This window comes from Acomys minous (assembly GCF_964271855.1).
Source record: "Acomys minous genome assembly, chromosome: 5".
NCBI lineage: Eukaryota > Metazoa > Chordata > Mammalia > Rodentia > Muridae > Acomys > Acomys minous.
The window spans coordinates 101,956,827-101,973,766 of record NC_140494.1 but is presented as its reverse complement, the minus strand read 5'-3'; the positions used below and the strand labels follow the sequence as shown (position 1 = coordinate 101,973,766).

The 16,940-nt window shown below is 47.7% G+C and overlaps 1 protein-coding gene across 1 annotated transcript in view; it reads left to right on the top strand.

The window, feature by feature from the left end:
* The first annotated feature begins 11,748 nt into the window (after positions 1-11,748).
* The window catches only part of SORL1 (sortilin related receptor 1), a 166,683-nt gene continuing 161,491 nt past the window's right edge, over positions 11,749-16,940 (top strand). The window contains exon 1 of the mRNA XM_084782514.1: positions 11,749-12,233. Coding sequence (XP_084638640.1) covers positions 11,949-12,233 — 285 coding nt within the window. The 5' untranslated portion in view covers positions 11,749-11,948. The remainder of the gene's footprint in view (positions 12,234-16,940) is intronic.

The window sequence follows — 16,940 nt, the reverse complement described above, 5'->3', positions numbered from 1 at the left end:
AGGCTTGTCGGGCAAGCATTTCACTAGCCTCGAAGTCTTCCAAGACCAAACTGTATGACTTTTACAAATAGCCCAAAGCCTCTGGTCTTCAGCAACTTTGCTTGTACAATGAAAACAATTCCCACCGCACAGGCTTGCTTTGAGAGTCTAAGACGGCGGTTCTCAACCTGTGGACCTTTTGGGTGTTGTTGAATGACCTTTTTGCACAGGTTGCCTGGGCCCATCCTGCATATCAGATATTTACATTATGATTCATAACAGTAGCAAGAATACAGTTATGAAGTAGCAACGAAAAGAATTTCATGATTATAGGGGTCACCACAACCTGGAGAACTGCAGTGATGGGTCGCAGCATGAGGCAGGTTGAGCATCACTGGTATGACTGAGCCCAGTTCAAGCCTCCGCACACTGTACATGCTTAAAGGCAACGGCGTTACAAAGGTTTAAGTGATCCAGCGTAGTTGCCTCTACCTCCTCTACTCTAGGTTAAATGTCTCTAGTTCTTCAAGAGCGTCACACATCCTTATTTCTAGACATGGTTGCCGTCTTACATATAAAACATTTAAAAATTGGGTAAGCCAAGGGCACTGACAAATCAGTACAAGAGGTCCAAGCGAGGGGGCTGGGTCAGAGTGAAAGAGACCTTTGGTGAACCAGGCAGTAAAAGTCTAAAGCATCCTCAAAGAGGGAGTGGGGTAGCTGGGACCTAAATAGTGGCCTGGTGTTGCTCAGGGTTTCAAGGACCTTCACCACTGAGTACACAAACACTTGAGTGTTCTTAAATAACAGCCATTATTGGGATGTGCCTCCTAGCTATCAGCCCTGTTCACTCTTACTTCCTGATGATTTTGGAAGCAATCAATCAGTAGCTGCCTCTCACTGTTGTTTCCCACTTCTAACAGGATGAGAATCTCCCACTCGTTAGGTGAGCACATGGTCACTCAGAGGGAGCCTCTGTCTCCCAACATCCCTTGCAGGTAGAGGCCGGAGTACTAAATTCTGATCATCAGGATTCAAGAGGAAGTGATGTGCACATATTGATTTGTGCTGAGTTCTCCATCCCCCCTGGCTTTTGTGAAGAGCCGGTGAGCCTCTGTGGACCACCAGACACACAGAGAACCTGGAGCGGCCGAGTAATCAAGTAGAAGGAAACTGAACGGCTGGCAGCTGTGGAACCAGCCGAGAGACTGACTGGTGAGGGAGATAAACATATATCTTGCAGAAGCTTCAGTGTCCTGGGTCTCTGTGACATGTGGCCGAAGCTCTCTCCCAGCTTATACGTTGATCCTGAAAGCCCTTTCCCTGATGCTCTAACTCTTCCCTTGTTTTCCAACAAGACCATCCTATAACACAACATTGAAACGGACCCAGATTAGGTTTGTCATGCCTGTTTTTGACAGATAAAGTAAGCAGCTGGGTTAGAATCGCCAGGGTTAATTGCTGTCTCAGACCCTCACTGATACATTTTAACCCCGTAGCAGCCTCACATCGGACTCCACTACGCATGCGGACGTTAATTAAACAGTTATTAGCAACAGGGCATATGAAGCTCCAGCTCTGCCTTAGATATTTTCATCACACCTCAGTTGAATGTGTTTTTATCTGATGCAGAAAGAACATTCTAGAACTGGCATACAGTTATAATTACAGCTTGTAGCAGGCTGCCAGAATCCTTAGACCCAAGGAAGCAGAACTGGGTAGAGAATAGGATTTAGCCAGCTCACCTCCTTTTTCTCCCTTGTTCTGTCTGTCCTTCCAATCCCTTGTCTTTTGTGCTCATGTGTCAATATGCGTGCAAATGTTTGTATGTGAGCATGAGTTGCATTTGTATTGTGGGAGGTAGCACACTGGAGGGTGACATCAGGTATAATTCCTGGCCAAGTAGACTAGGCTGGATGGCCAGGGATCCCCAGGGACCTGCCTGTCTCTGCCTCCCCAGCACCAGGACTACCAGGCCATGCTACCTTGCCTGCATTTTACATATGGGTGCTGGGGCTCAAACGGAGATCCTTATCTCCTGAGCTGTTTTTCTAGCCTGATTTTTTTCTTTTAGTGTGACAAGGTCTTATTCTATTGCTTAGGCTGGCTAAGAGCTCACTAAGTAATCAAGGTTGGTCTCAAACTCATAATCTTCCTGCCTTGGTGTCCCAAGTGCCGGGGACTACAGGCAGGAGCCAGCATTTCCAGTTCAGTTTCTATCTCTGAGGCCAGAGGGCTTGGGCTTTTTTTTTTTTTTTTTGGCATGTGTCTGTGCGATGGAGCAGTGTGTCTTCACTACTATTTTGTCAGGCACAGTGCCTTGGATACTTCTGAATTTACCGAGAGCAGGTTTCTAATGCATACCCAGCCGATTAGCTAGCCACTAATGAAGACCATTGTCCATATTGTTATGCCAATTGTAAAAAAAAAATCACTTGCATTGATTGAGATTAGGATACCCAAAGCACTTGTAATAGCTACTCAGGAGTGTGACCTGTCTTATCCAGCTGACCACAGTGGAGGCATGAATTCCTTATTTGGGTAAATGGCTCCTTTAGGGTGGCGTCTAAATGAACACAATGTTATCTGGCTGGCTGTGCGCGCTGCGTAGATTCTGGGCACCTCAGGAATTCACACTTTTACACTTCTATTGCAGCCGTGGTGGTGCTGGAAGCTCTTCCTTGTTAGTTGCTCTAGTCTCTGTGATTGACTTTAAACGCTTTATTATAAACAACACTGTGCTCAGGAGTATAAATCCTCGATAACCCATGAGGTGGGCAGACAATGTGTAAAGGCCCTCCTTAGGAATGCATGGGTTTTTTGTTGTTGTTGTTTGTTTGTTTGTTTGTTTTTTGCTGTGATTAGCATGTGAAACACCTTGGACTGGAGTCCTTGCTAGACAAGAGAACATCAGTTATCACAGACTCAACCCGAAGAGTGATCTATTAGTATAAAAGGATACTAGAAACATTTTTTATTCCATTGGTGAGATTGATGCTGATAAGTGGGTTTGCGTGCATGAAGCACAGGAACCCAAGCAAGGGGACAGGAGGGCTGGCGCAGCGGTCAAGAGCACTGGCTACTTTTCTAGAGGACCTAGATTCGATTTTTTCCAGCAACCACAGTGCAACTCACAAGCATCTGTAACTCCAGTTCTAAGAGATCTAAAGCCCTCTTCTGGCTTCCAAAGATACCAGAAACAGATGCGGCACACACACATATACAGACAAAGATGCCCGCACACATGAGGAAAATAAAAATAAAAATAAACCAAAATTATTCAGCAGGCCTGGCAGGGTCAGTTCTCCAAAGCATACAGGGTAGTGTTCTTCTGGGGTTTTGTCCCCCATGCTTAATAGGAAACTGAAGCTGCTTTGTCTGGAGTTCCAGGACTCCTGTCCTGGAGCACTGTGGCACCTGCCTGTAGCCCAGGCAGAGACATGAAGAGGGAGAACAAGACCGGAGAGTTGGGTCTGTATGTGTGTGTGTGTGTGTGTGTGTGTGTGTGTGTGTGTGTGTGTGTGTGTGTGCGTATGTGTCTAAAACTAGCTTTCTCTTTTCTTTCTTTCTTCTTTCCTTCATCCATCCTTTTTTTCTCTTTTTTTGGGGGGGGGGGAGAGTGTGAGTGGTTATTAAAGAAAGTGCTAGAGATGACACTCAGGGCCCTACGAAAGGTAGGCATATCTTCTATTAAATTCTTCTCTGCACCTCCATTAGATTTTTTTTTTCTTTTTACAGTAACCTATTGCCTGGTATAGAGGTTGAAGGAAACACAAACTTGAATAAAAGCCTGCCAACTGCTCAACAGCCAAATTGATATAACAACTAAACCTAAGCTGAACTTTGCAAACAACAATAGGTTATCATTTGATGACCAAGTCTCCTATGCCAGGCGTGGATTTAAACCTTAAGGTGTCTAATCTCATGCAGTCTTTTAACCCTGCAGAGGTAGGTATTTCGCCTTCCAGATGAAGAAAATTAGGGTCCTGGAATGAGGCAGCTGGCCCAGAAGGGATTGGGATAAAATCCAGGTGAGCTCCTCCTGACGTCAGGTCTCTAATACTGTAATACTGTTGCCCACACAGAGTGCATCCCTCTCAACGGCCTCTAGTTCTGTTTTTAGTGAGGAAATGATCCTTGGGAGATGAAATTATAAGGAGGAAGAGGGCAGGGCATATGGATTAGGTCTGATTGACATTAGCGGTCAAGAAAAAAAAATGAGGACACAGTGGGTGTCCCCCTGCTGGAGTCTCACAAGGCAGACGGGGAGCAGGAACCCCACACCGTGCTTGGCAGACTGTGAAGTGTTCCATGGCGTCATTGTCACAGAATAGCAGCCTTTTAGAATTAAGAATAGTCCTAATTTGCACTTCGTTGGGTTTTTCATTTACATAATGTTCGAATGCAAAGAAAATTCATACACAAAACCCACTGCTAATTTAGCACCGAAGTTCTTGTTTAAATACATGCTGAAAAAGAATGCATTTTTCACTTACCCATCAACGGAGGAGGCCCGGCAGTTTCCTAGTCTGGGTGTGGCAGTCAAATCTCAAATGAGATTATATATGCCTCTGAGCAGGTCTGTTGGTATAATCCAAACCCTAATCGCTGTTTCAATAATTTATTTGGCACAGAGGACTTAATGTCATTTATTTAAGGGCTCTGAGGAAATATATTCTTTTCTTCAGGTCCTCATTAAAGGCGCTTGCAGCTTCCAGTCTACTGGGAATGATGGGTTTTACCAGGTGTTAATTCAGCTGATGACACTGTGTAAAATTGCCAGGATGATGGACTCAGAGATGGCAGATGCCTGATCAGTCTGCAGTGCCTTGCACACGATTTTATGCATGACAAACAGGTGACACCCTGTGCTGTGGCTGGGGATGGAGTAACATGGCGGGGGTGGGGGGGTGGGGGGGTATGTTGGTGCCTCTTGCAGCAGGTGCGACCCTAGCTAATTGCTCTCATACCTTTCTTGACATCTGAAATACTTCCCCTGCTCTTTTCAGACAATCAAAATAACTTCCTGCTTTCTCTCGGAGTATCAGAGTGTCCTGCACCTGCGTCCCTCCCATGATGTGTGTACCTGAAATCCCCACTCCAAAGTCTGTTGCATCAGTGATAGAGACTGAACTCTGAGCTTTGTGCAACCTTGACAAGCACCATTGCTGGTGAGATATGGCCCCAGCCCTCTGTATATCTTTTAGTCTGAGATGATGTTTCACCAGGTTGCCCAGGCTGACCTTGAACTTGCAATCTAAGATCTTGGAGCTCTAGAGCCTAGGGATGTAGCCCAGTTAGCTGACATCACTAACCCAGCATGCACCAGGCTCTAGATTTAATACTCAGCACCTCAAGACTCATAGTAGAGATCTTCCTGGCTGGTTTCACATATTTCTGTTAGTCTTGCATTTCTCTTTCTTTGTTTAAGTCCCTTGCGGGTAGCAGCTGTGTATCTGTGGACATTTGTTCCCTACCATCAAGTGGTAGACACTGCGTAGGACACACATGAAAATATCTTTGCAGTAAAATCTTCACCAGGCTGACTCAACCTGACTCAGGAAAGAGTGAATAGGAGGTCAAAAGGTTACATGGTGGCACAAACAAACATGCTTGTGATACATGACTGAAATGGATCTACGCCCAAAGACACACTACAAGTCCTTACCTCAAGAAAAAGAAAATTTCAAAAATCTAGTTTTTGGATGAATAAGAATAAAGCATAATGCCATATGTTTATGAAAATATCAGGACAAAACTTGTCAATTAATTGAAAAAGTCAAAGGGGGAAAAAAAGAAAGGAAAAACATTGATTTTCTAACTGAGCCATCTCGCCAGAAAAGGGTGTACAGTGGAACCCGAATCCCACGGCAGCTTTAGAAACCCATGCCCACCACAGGCCTTCCTTGAGTACTAGAAAACAAGTTCCTTCTTAATATATGTCTTCTAGAAAATTGTAGAAAACAGGACTGGACAGATGGACCTCTCAGGACTGGACATGGGACCGAGTGACTCAGCACTCAGCATCACCCTTGAGGGGCCTGATGAGGGAGATAGAGGTGACCTACAGAGGATGGAGACAGGCCTGAGGCTGAGAAGAGCTCATCTGCTCACTGGCTCTTCCTCCTGCCTTACTGCAGGGGAAAGCAAGGGAGGCTGTAGAGCAGACAGGCTCAAGGTTTTCAGTACCTTGTGTCTCTCATTCAGAACACCAGGATTCACTCTGGCATCTTACATCAGGGCAGGCTTATTCACTAAGGTGTGGAAAGGCAGGAAATCCTATGAACGCTCAGAATTTTCCTGGAATAGTGTTTACTTCTATTTTCTGGCTTTTATATGGGGCTTTTTCTGGAGGCGGCACAGTGTTCATATACATAATACCCACAGGCAATTTTGCAAGGCTAATGGCATGGAAATGTTATTATAATGAAGCCGAGGACAGTTAGCTGGTTTGACCTGCTCTCCTGTCTTCACTGTTGAACAGTCACGTGATACCTTGCTGCAGTACAGCCCTGTGGTGGTCTAAGCCCCTTAGCCTCTATGCTCTTAGCCTGAATTTTCTCTGGGCCCATAAAGTGCACCTCTCCCTCCTGTTTTCCTGTGTCCTCTTTTCCAGGCTTGAAACTCCAGATCTTCCCTTTGTAAGGAGCTGTCAGCCTTGGCTGTAAACCTCAGAGAACCTGGGCTTGAATCTATTCCCTAGTACAGGTGCATTAATAGCCCCATGTAATTGCGAATCATGTGCTCTTCCCTCCATCGGTCTTAGTTTCTAAATGGGAAGGACTACAAGGCTGGCTTTGGATTGGTTCAAAGAGTTCGGGTGTTGCACCATGGACCACACCTTTGTAATGATATGCAAATGGGAACCACACTATGCAAAGGGAAGTTACAGCTATTTCCAGAAGCATCTTTACCAACTTAGTATATTCAAAAGTGAGAATTAAGCTGCTGGTTGTGTTCCAAATGCCTCTGCATCCTAAACTTTGTCTACGATCCTGGGCTTTGGCTTTTTCATGTGTTTGCTTGTTTATTTAATTTTGCTTGCTTGTTTTGAGACGGGGGCTCTTTCTATGTAGCTCAGGCTTGCCTCTGAAGCAACGGTGCTGGGGTTCTGTAATGAGCATGTGCCATCAGGCTCAGCTACACTGGCCACAGAATCCACCAGCATCTTGTCACTTCTGCCCGATTCATGTGCATGAGTCTGCTGGAGACCAGAAAAGGAAACCTTCAATATGGCGACCTGGCAGATTGAGCACTTTGGATTAGCAAGGTCGAAAAGGCCTCAGAAGCAGAACCTCATAAGGCCTGAGAACCAAGGTCTGTCCCCCACCCCCACTGCCTGAGAGGAGCTCTCAGTGAAGTTCCGTTATCTGAACAAGGGAAGTTACTCAATGAGAACCCAAGTAACTGTCTCTAGCACCCTTGCTGGAGTCTCACCAAGCAGATACGCTCACAAGAGCCATCCATCAGTCTATTGCGCCAGTTCTGGGAAATGCTAGCCTAGGGCTCTATTGCTGCAGAACAGGAAGAATTTCTTTTGCTTCCTCCTTCATCCCTCTTTTATACCACCTCCCAGAGTATACATGCCCCTAAGCTCAGAGGGGTGGACTATACAAACATCAAGTCTACCCCTTCCTTGAGTCTTGTATTTTGTGTGGCTCCCATAGAAAATACACATAGTAAGTTAGTGTACCTCTTCTGCTAATTTGGCCATCGTCAGCTTATTTCCTAGACCTTCAATACTGATCCTTGGCAGGGTAGAAGGACAGTGCTCCATCCTATGTCACTGAGCATGTACTTCCTACCTTGTGCCAAGAGTTTGCTAGACACAGAGTATAGATGTGGTTAACACAGGCTGACTTCACACTTCAATAACGTGACCAGAGAGAAAATGCCAAAATCTACATACAGGACAGGAGACTGGACCTAGAGTTAGAGACATTATCCCTTAGGTGTAGAAGGAGGTTTCTCTGGAGAGTAAAGGGTAGATAAAATTGGCTAGCCAGGGTCCAGGAAGGAGAGAGGGTATTCACAAAAGCCAGTAGATAAGAAAGGAATAAAACTGTTTCTCCTCTCTCTCTCTCTCTCTCTCTCTCTCTCTCTCTCTCTGCCCTCCCCGACCTTTGTGCTTACAGCAGTCATTACAACTGTTTAAAAAGACCTCCTTTCCTGTCTTCCTTCCCCTCTTTCTCTCCCACTGGGGACCTAAGACTGAGTCTTATGCATTTTAGGTAAATGCTCCATGCATGAGCTCCACCCATGTGGATGTCAGAGGACACTTTGTAGTTTGGTTGTTTGCCTCTAGCACCTGGGTCCTAGAGATCAAACTCGGGTCATTAGGCTTGGCAGCAATTGCCTTTACTGGCCGAGCCAGCCTGTGAGTCCTTTGACTTGGCATCTTACTGCAAACTCAACGATCCTCTTGCCTTAGCCTCCTCAGCAACAGGATTATAGACATGAGTCTCCCCTGTGCTAGATCATGGCTGTGTCCCATCACATTCAACTCTTGCTAGCTACTTCATTCATTTTTTTTTTCATGTAATATACATGTGGTATGTCTTCTCATATATATGTGTGTGTTTGCATGTTTATTTATGTGCATGAGATAACAATAGATGTGTGTGTGTGTGTGTGTGTGTGTGTGTGTGTGTGTGAGAGAGAGAGAGAGAGAGAGAGAGAGAGAGAGAGAGAGAGAGAGAGAGAGAGAGAGAGAGAAAGGATGGCATAGGTTATCTACTTGCATGGGTCTTCACCTTTGATTGCCAATGTGGCATGTCAAGCTTTCTCTGGGAGTCTCCTGTCTCTGCCACCTGTGTGCTGGGATTGCAGACAGGTTGCCCTGACTGCTTGGCCTCTATGTGGGTGCTGGGGATCTGACCTCCTGTCCTCACACTTGTGTAGTAAGAGTAAGGACTCTTACACTGAGCCATTTTCTACTCTGTCTGGATGAAACCGTACCACCTGGGAGCTCTTTGATTTTTCCCAAGTTCCATCCTGAGCTCTAGCTTGGATTGCTTTAGGGTGGACAAAAGGATGTGCTAGCATTTGACATACAAGAGCCTGTGGTTGATAAACTAAGAGGCATAAACATTCAAAGATGCTGATAGGTTTAAGGTGTTGTGTGTGAATGCATGCATGTACATGTGAAGATCAGAGGACAACTTGCTGAATTAGTTATTCCTTCTACTACATGGGTCCTGGGACTTGAACTCAGGTCACCGTGCTTGGCAACAAGCACCTTCACCTGCTGAACCAGCTTGATGGCTCCATGCATATCTATTTTTGTAGTGATGTTGTCCAGCATCAGAGCAAGGCCATGGTTAGGGCAGAGAGGTCTAGACTACTGCCTCCCCTTTAGCTATACCTCTGGAGGGATGAAGGAAGTGCGAGCTTGTTTACAACCCAGATCTGGTTGTGAAGTTACGAGAAATACCCCACTTGTATTGCACAATTTAGCTCTGACTCCTGTTTTGGGTGTACTTGCCCCATGGCTGTTCCAGTCACACACTCTTGTAGGGGCCCCAAAGGTCTCATTGACCAGGACCAAGAAAGAAAGAAAGAAGGAGAGAGAGAAAGAAAGAAAGAAAGTAAGAGAGAGAAAGAAAGAAAAGAAAGAAAAGAAAGAGGAAGAAAAAGAAAGAAAAAAGAAAACCATCAAAAACTATGTAGAAACTCCCAGCAATGCCAGAACCACATGCAGGCCTCTAATGCTACCTGTGCACAATCCTTTTCTGTGGGGATCTTCACAGCTCTTTTACATACACGATCTCATCTGGTACTGTAACTGTTTAGAGACGTGGGCAAGACCTAAGATCTTAATTTTATAGGTGAGAAAAATCAAAGCTCCAGGGAGGGCATTTAGCCCAGTTCCCATAGCTAGAAAGTTGGACCTTTGACTCAAAATGCAGTGTGCTTTCTTTCTACGGTGCCCTGTGGCTATGCAGCCCACAGTCTCCCGGAGTGCTGATTACTCACCTGAGAATGGCTTGGAATGTAGATAACGATTAGAGAGGAGGGCATTCGAGGAGTAAATTAACCGTGTTCGAGCATTCTTGCCAGTTTTATAGCATTGAAATTACAAATCCAAATCAAAATGAGCAAGTAGCCGATCCTGCCCTACTAATCCTTCCATGCAAATCACCACCCGAAGCTTAAGCCAGCAGTTCTTAGGGCCAGACTATTTCTCCGTCCACCCAACACTTAGAAGACACGTGGTTGGTTTTGTTTTCTGCCAAGACTCTAACTCATAGAAGGCAGTTCTTATTAAATATAGCTTGAAGACCAATCAATAATTAAATCACAACAGAGTGTTCTGACTGTAGGCTGTTGCTTTGGTTTTCTACTGGGAGTCAAAGGGGGCAGAAGTGCTGAGGACCTCTGAGTGGGTTCACATCCAGTAAGTAGGTGGGGCTGGTCTGAAGGGCCTTAGGGGATGGCAGTGGTTTGTTCAGTGGCTTTGTGGGGTCAGCTAGCTGGCTTGGTGATGTTGTCAAGGGTAGGATAATAAAAACATGGGTGTGGTGGCACTTAGGGAGGCAGAGGCAGGTGGATCGTTGTGAGTTCGAGGCCAGCCTGGTCTACAAAGTGAGTCCAGGACAGCCAGGCCTACACAGAGAGACCCTGTCTCAAAAAAAAAAAAAAAAAGGCAACATCTGGCTGGGAGGGGTTTGGGAGGCAGGGAGACTGCAGAAAGTCTCCTATGGGCTGGGCTAGGGCAATAGAATCCTGGATTAGGAAGGTGTAGAGACTTTGTCCTTCTTTCTCAGGTGACATATAAAACAGTCATATTTTGGGGCTCAGGGTTATGGAGACTGAGAGGGAAGGCCCCCGGACATGCTTCTGGTGAGAGCCTTTTGGTGTTTCGCCTCACGTGGGAAGCAGAAGGCCAGCTGGTGCTGGTGAAAGGGATACAATGAGAGAGCATCCTTGCTGTGTGAGGACTGTTTCCGGGTGTGTCGTAGCGTAGCCGCTCTACCAACTGCTCTTGGGAGAACAAACAGACTCCATTGAGAAAGGCAGGAGTCCCTCTCAGTGGACTTATATTGCACCCACCTCTTTGCGCCAGCACAAATGACAATACACTTCAGACAAGGGGACAACCCCACTTCATAGCACCACAGGTTCGGGCGGGTTGCAATGGCGGTGTTGGTTGGAGGAAGGCACTAGATTAAGCTAACTGGAAGGAACTTGAGTGACAAGTCATGCCTTGGTATCTATGTGTGGAGGGCCATATTGCCTAGGCGCGGAATAGTCCAGGTGGGGGAAGTGTAGCCTAGGTTTTACTGTGCTCTGCTGGACCCACGGGGCAGTTTAGCTTCATCAAGGGTAGTTTGAGCTGTGGCCACTTCAAATACATTTCTGTGCTGTAGTTGAAACCATGTAAGTTTCACAAACCCGCAGGTTCATCTCAACTTTTGTCGGTGGTGTGCTCGCGGCTAATTCTGTGGTTTGCTGCCCTTCACTGGAAGTGGGCATGAGGCCAAGGCCCAGGAAGGTGGTCGAGTGGCTGCACAGGGGGCGGAGATTGGCGGCGGTTTTTGCGACCAGGGTACTCCCAGGAACCTGCGGAGTAGCTAACTCACCAAGGGGAAACCGAGCACGGTGCCCACGCAACTCTTCACTGCGGCAGGGAGGGCGAGGTGTCCGCGCGGGGGACCACGGTGCCCGCAGGCGGGCGCTCCCTGCCTTGACTTCCCCATCCCAGGGGGCGGGGCCGCAGTCGCGGCGAGCGGAGAAAGTGCGCGAAGGGGACGCGCTGCGAGCGCACACGTGACGGCGCGGCGCCGAGCGAGCGGGACCCGGCGGCTGCTGCGGCCGTGGCAGCAGTGGCGGGCGCAGCAGAACGGCCCGGGCGGCTTGGAGCCCCGGGAGCGGCGCGCGCGGCCCCGGCCCTGGCCCCGCGCTGTCCCGGCGCGCGCTGCACATTCTCTCCTGGCGGCGGCGCCACCTGCGGGAGCGTTAGCCGGAACATGGCGACACGGAGCAGCAGGAGGGAGTCGCGACTCCCTTTCCTATTCGCCTTGGTCGCGCTGCTGCCCCCCGGGGCTCTCGGTGGGGGCTGGAATCAGAGATTGCACGGTAGCTTCGCACTCTTACCCCAGGACCGGGGCTTCTTCGTGGTGCAAGGCGACCCGCACGACCTGAGCCTGGGGGCGCACGGGGATGCCCGGGGGGCGAGCCCGGCGGCCAGGAAGCCACTCAGGACGCGGCGGAGCGCTGCTCTGCAGCCCCAGCCTATCCAGGTGTATGGACAGGTGAGCACTTCTGCAAACCGCCTCCTTTCAGCCCCTTTCTCTCCCAGCACCTCCTCACCCCCGCACCCATCCTTTGCAGTCGCTTCCCAGGTGCAGGCACCGCTTGGGGACTTCCCGGCTGGCATGTTTGTTTCTTCTCTTTTTCTTTTTCTTCTCTTTTCCCTCTTACATCACACGAGTACAGCCGTCAGCACTAGGATTGCATAGATCTTTTCCTTCTTCCTGTCGATTTTAGCAAACGTATTCTAGGTAAGTCAAAGGGTGCAGCGCCTGTCTTCCTCAGCCTGTATGCAGACAGACTAGTGTAGTTTCCGGCAGGGGTACGGCATCGTATTTACATTTGGATAAAAACGGGCATTTCCCTATTCATCCCGCTCCCCCCTCCCATCCTATGGCAGCACGGGCGAGAATCCTGCAGTTGTAAAGCACTTAAACAGAATTGCAGAGAGGGTTTTCTACGGTTACCCTCATGAACCCCAATAAAGGTGGGCAACTCTCAAAGATCCACGATTGTCCCTTGTGTAGCTATTAGATGTGTGCGTGTGAGTTTGTGCATGTATGTGTATAAGGTTGGATTATTATTTTCGTGGGAGTATGGAGTACCATCCCAACCCCTTTCCTTCCCACACCTTCAAGGTAATGGCTTTAGTTTAGATAGATATGATCTCTTATGACACTCCAGGATTTGAGAGGGCTACAAGAAATTTGGTAGGCTTCTTATTCGTTAAAGGATTTATTTCTATCCAGGCAATGGGTTTGTTAGGTTATAAATAATACACATTTCACTCATGGCCCCACTGACTGTGAGGGATGGCAAGCCAAGTTTGTCACTTAGTATAGGCATTGGCAGAATTAATTTTGCCAGTGTTATTGTCTCCTCAGAAACTCCCGGTCCTTTGGTTTAAGATTGACGTCAGCAAAACTAGAAAGTCAGTGGGAGAGAAAAGGTGGGCCCAGTGGAGGTGAGAAACACAATCGCTTCCCAGAGTGCTCGTTTCTTTCTGAAAGACAAATTACAGGATGCGCCTGGATTCTGCCTTTCCTCACTGGTTTTGGCTATAGCAAAGTCTTCCTTCAGGCCATGCAGAGAGTTTAACGATCAACTCCTGCAGCCAGAAAGCATCTCATAAAACATGCCACCCTATAGTGTCATGTTTGGTAGGGGGGCGGTGGGGGAAGAGATCCAAGCTGTGAGAGGTGCTCTGACTAGCCCAAGGTCACACAGGCAAGGGCTGTGAGTGCTTCCATTTTCCCCTACATGGTCTTACTGACCTTTGGGTGTCAGGAGGGGGGTCACCTTGCCTCCATTCAGGGCTTCCTTAACACCCTCTTTCCAAAATAAAATAGTCTGTTGGCTACGAAGGTAGAGGGGGTGGTGGTGTGTGGGTAGGAGAGCTCAGGGTAGGAATGTATACCAGATGAACTGTAACTGCTGGGGGCATGTGCGTGTGCTCTCGTACGCGTGCACACGCGCGCGCGCGCACACACACACACACATGCGCGCGCGCACACACTTGCGCACATGCACAGGGCTCAGACTACTGAAGCTCACCTCCCCTGTTCCTCTTGGGGCCCAGATCCTTCTTCCCCCTCTTAACCCCCATCTGAAACTTCCTTTTTGTACCCTGGAAGTTGGCAAAATTGTTCTTAGCAGGCATGCCAGCTAGGAAGTGATGGGTTTGGGTCTCCCCAGCCTGCCTAGCTCTGCTTTGTTGGGGTAGGGAGGAGTGAGGGGACAGTCCCTCTGGGAGCTCAGGTCCCCTGCAGCCTAATTTTGGTTGAAAGAGGCACGTTTCAGTCTTCGCAACATTCAGGCAGGTGCCGTTTCCTTCCTCTTTCCTTTGGGTTTGGTGTGTGAAAATCTCCCAGGGATTTGGAGCAAGCTAGTGATGAACTCTGTTCTTGTTGGGAGCGACTCCAAAACCCTCCCTTTGCTTTCATGTCTCCAGGCCAGGCAGACTGGTTCCACTGAAGGATGCAGAGCCAGCCAGCAGTTGAACTCTGGAAAGGAGGAATTCCCACAGAGCAGTGAGGATCCCTCACTGAGGCTGCCTTCCTATGCCCTTGTTCCCTGTTTCCCCAGGTTAATGAAAAAAACAAAAAACAACAACAACAACAAAAAACCCAAAAAACAAACAAACAAAAAAACCCAGCATTAACCTTAGTTGTTGAGGAGGAGTGGAGTCAGACATCAGGAAGAACTTCATGGTATGAGATTTCTACCACAAATTCTGGGGTGGTGCAGGCCCTTCAGACTGCTAGCACAGTAAGCAATGGTTCAGTGGCCTGAGGCTCTTCTCTGGGTCTCTGGAGGAACCACGTCTATTTGGAATCACCTTTGTAGCGAAGGTGGCTATGTGCCTCTGTTTTTCCTGAGTCAGACCCAGATATGAATAATGCTTCCCCCCCAATGCAACCGGATGCAACTGTGTTATTAACTATATGCTTGTTTTAACTCTTGCCATGCGCTAAGTTATATAAGTTCCCTTCGATTTTTAAACCCAAACAATTAGACTGAACAGTTGTCCGAAGGGAGTGTGTTTCTCAAAAAAGAGGCTTGAGAGATCATTGTCAATGAACAGGTGGGGATCAGTACACCTGTGCCCCCTCAACCAGCCCTGAACGGAAAGCGGCATGCTCCCCTGGCTGTGCGAGGCTTTGGACATGGAGTGATAGTTGGGGACAGGGAGAATTAGGTCCTTTGCAGCTTCTTGTCCTTGGGCCTTGGTGAAGGTGAGGAGGTCCAGGGAATGCTTGTCAGGGCTGGAAGCACAATCCAGGGAGGAGGTGAGAAGGCCCCAAGCTTCAGGAGGAAGAGAAGGATGGTTTCCCAGGGAAAATTTGGCTGAGAAAGGAGCCTGTGTTGGCATGTCACATTGGAGCATGTCTTCTTTTACCTTCCTAACTTTTGGAGTGAAGATTTTGTTATTTTGACCATATTCCTTCTTAGGATTTTCTTCTTAGGAAGGTTTTCTAATATGGGGAGACTGAGTCTAACATGATCACCCAGAAACACGTTTGTAAGAATGGAGACCAACAGCCTGGATGGACATTAGGGCTTTTCTACACAAGTTCAAATTTTACAAGGAAAGCCTAGTCTTGAAAAGGTCAAATTAAAGGAGGAAGACAGCTGCACATAGTGGTGCACACCTGTAATCCCAGCACTCTGGGAGGCAGAGGCAGGCGGATCTCTGTGAGTTCAAGGCCAGCCCTGGTCTACAAAGCAAGTCCAGGACAGGCAAGGCTACATAGAGAAACTCTGTCTCAAAAACAACAACAACAACAACAACAACAACAACAACAACAACAACAACCAAGAAGGAGGAAGCCATAGTTTTTAATATACACATATATATGATTTAAAAATATATACAAATATATTTAATTAATGTATATAGTAAAAAAAAATTTTTTTTAAAGAGAGTCTGGCCATTTAGCCCAAGCTGGCTTGAGATTTACCATGAAGCTCAAGCTGGCCTCTAACTGGTGATCCTGAGGCCTCTGCCTCTAGAATGCTGGCATTACAGCAGGAGTGTGTTGCTGAGCCCCGCTCAGCCCTAGTTCTTGCCACACTGACTTCTCGTCTGCTCTTTGCCATCACTCTTGCTTTGCCCTGTTACCCAAAGGTTTTCCTCAACTCTTCTCTCTGCTTAAAGAACCCTTGTTCTGGTCTTCAGTACTCCAGGACCCTTCTGTTCCCGACCCTATGAGAACAGCCTTAATAAGCCTGGATCCATCCCTCACTGTCCTGGGTTATAATTAATGCCTTGTCTCCCTGTGTGCTCCTTCAGGGCCAGGATTTGGTCCTTCTCTGGGTCTCACTGTGTGGGGGACCTTTGATAACTATCTGTGGACCAGTTTTGTACCTGGAGGAAGAGGCGTAGAGGGCAGGGAGCACGTTAAGTTATATACAGTTATTTATTAGCAGCACCACGTGGAGCCCACACGCTGACAAAATGCTTTGGCTCACTCCATGGTGCTGAAGCCAATGGGGTAGGCCCTCGGGAGGGTAGCCCTGTGCTACCTAGGAGTTAATTCAAATAAAGACCTATGATTCTACTCTTTACAGCATCCTCCCTTTTAGGATTTTCATATTAGTTTTTGCTAATGGAATTTTTATTTGGTGGCGGGGAGGGGGGGCAGGGAGGGGATCCTTTGGAGTGATGCACAACGCACAAAGCTGGACACGATTTACAGGTTTATTTTGCTTGCAACAAGCTCTCTGTTCATAATTCTTGCATTTTAGAGGACAGAGAGGATACAGTGTCCTGATTTGAGACTAAAAACAAAGTGTCTGTTACAGCATAAGGGCCTTGGACAAAAGGCCTCCTTTGGGGAGAGAAGACTATTTGGCTCTCCGTCGTTCTGGTGTTGATTCTTACACGATATGCTTGCTTGGGAAAGAATTGGCCGGTTAGGATGTTTGACCTGCGTGCTTCCAGATGAAGACGAGAAGGCAGCATGTTGCCTGTTCCAAGCTGAGTTCTGCGTAGGTAAAGACCTGGCTGGCCTTTTGGGTTGCTGAGGGATGTGACCTTGGGGAGAAAAAACCTCCTGTGGTTGTGCCTGGGTCCCTTCTAGTGAGTTCTGGGCGGTGTCTGGCACTGTTTGGTTCATTGGTAGCCTGGAACAGTAGAGGCTTTGAGGTAGAAGGGATGGAAAAAAGAGGCACTGAGAAGTAAAGCGATGGGACGAAAACTCGAGCAC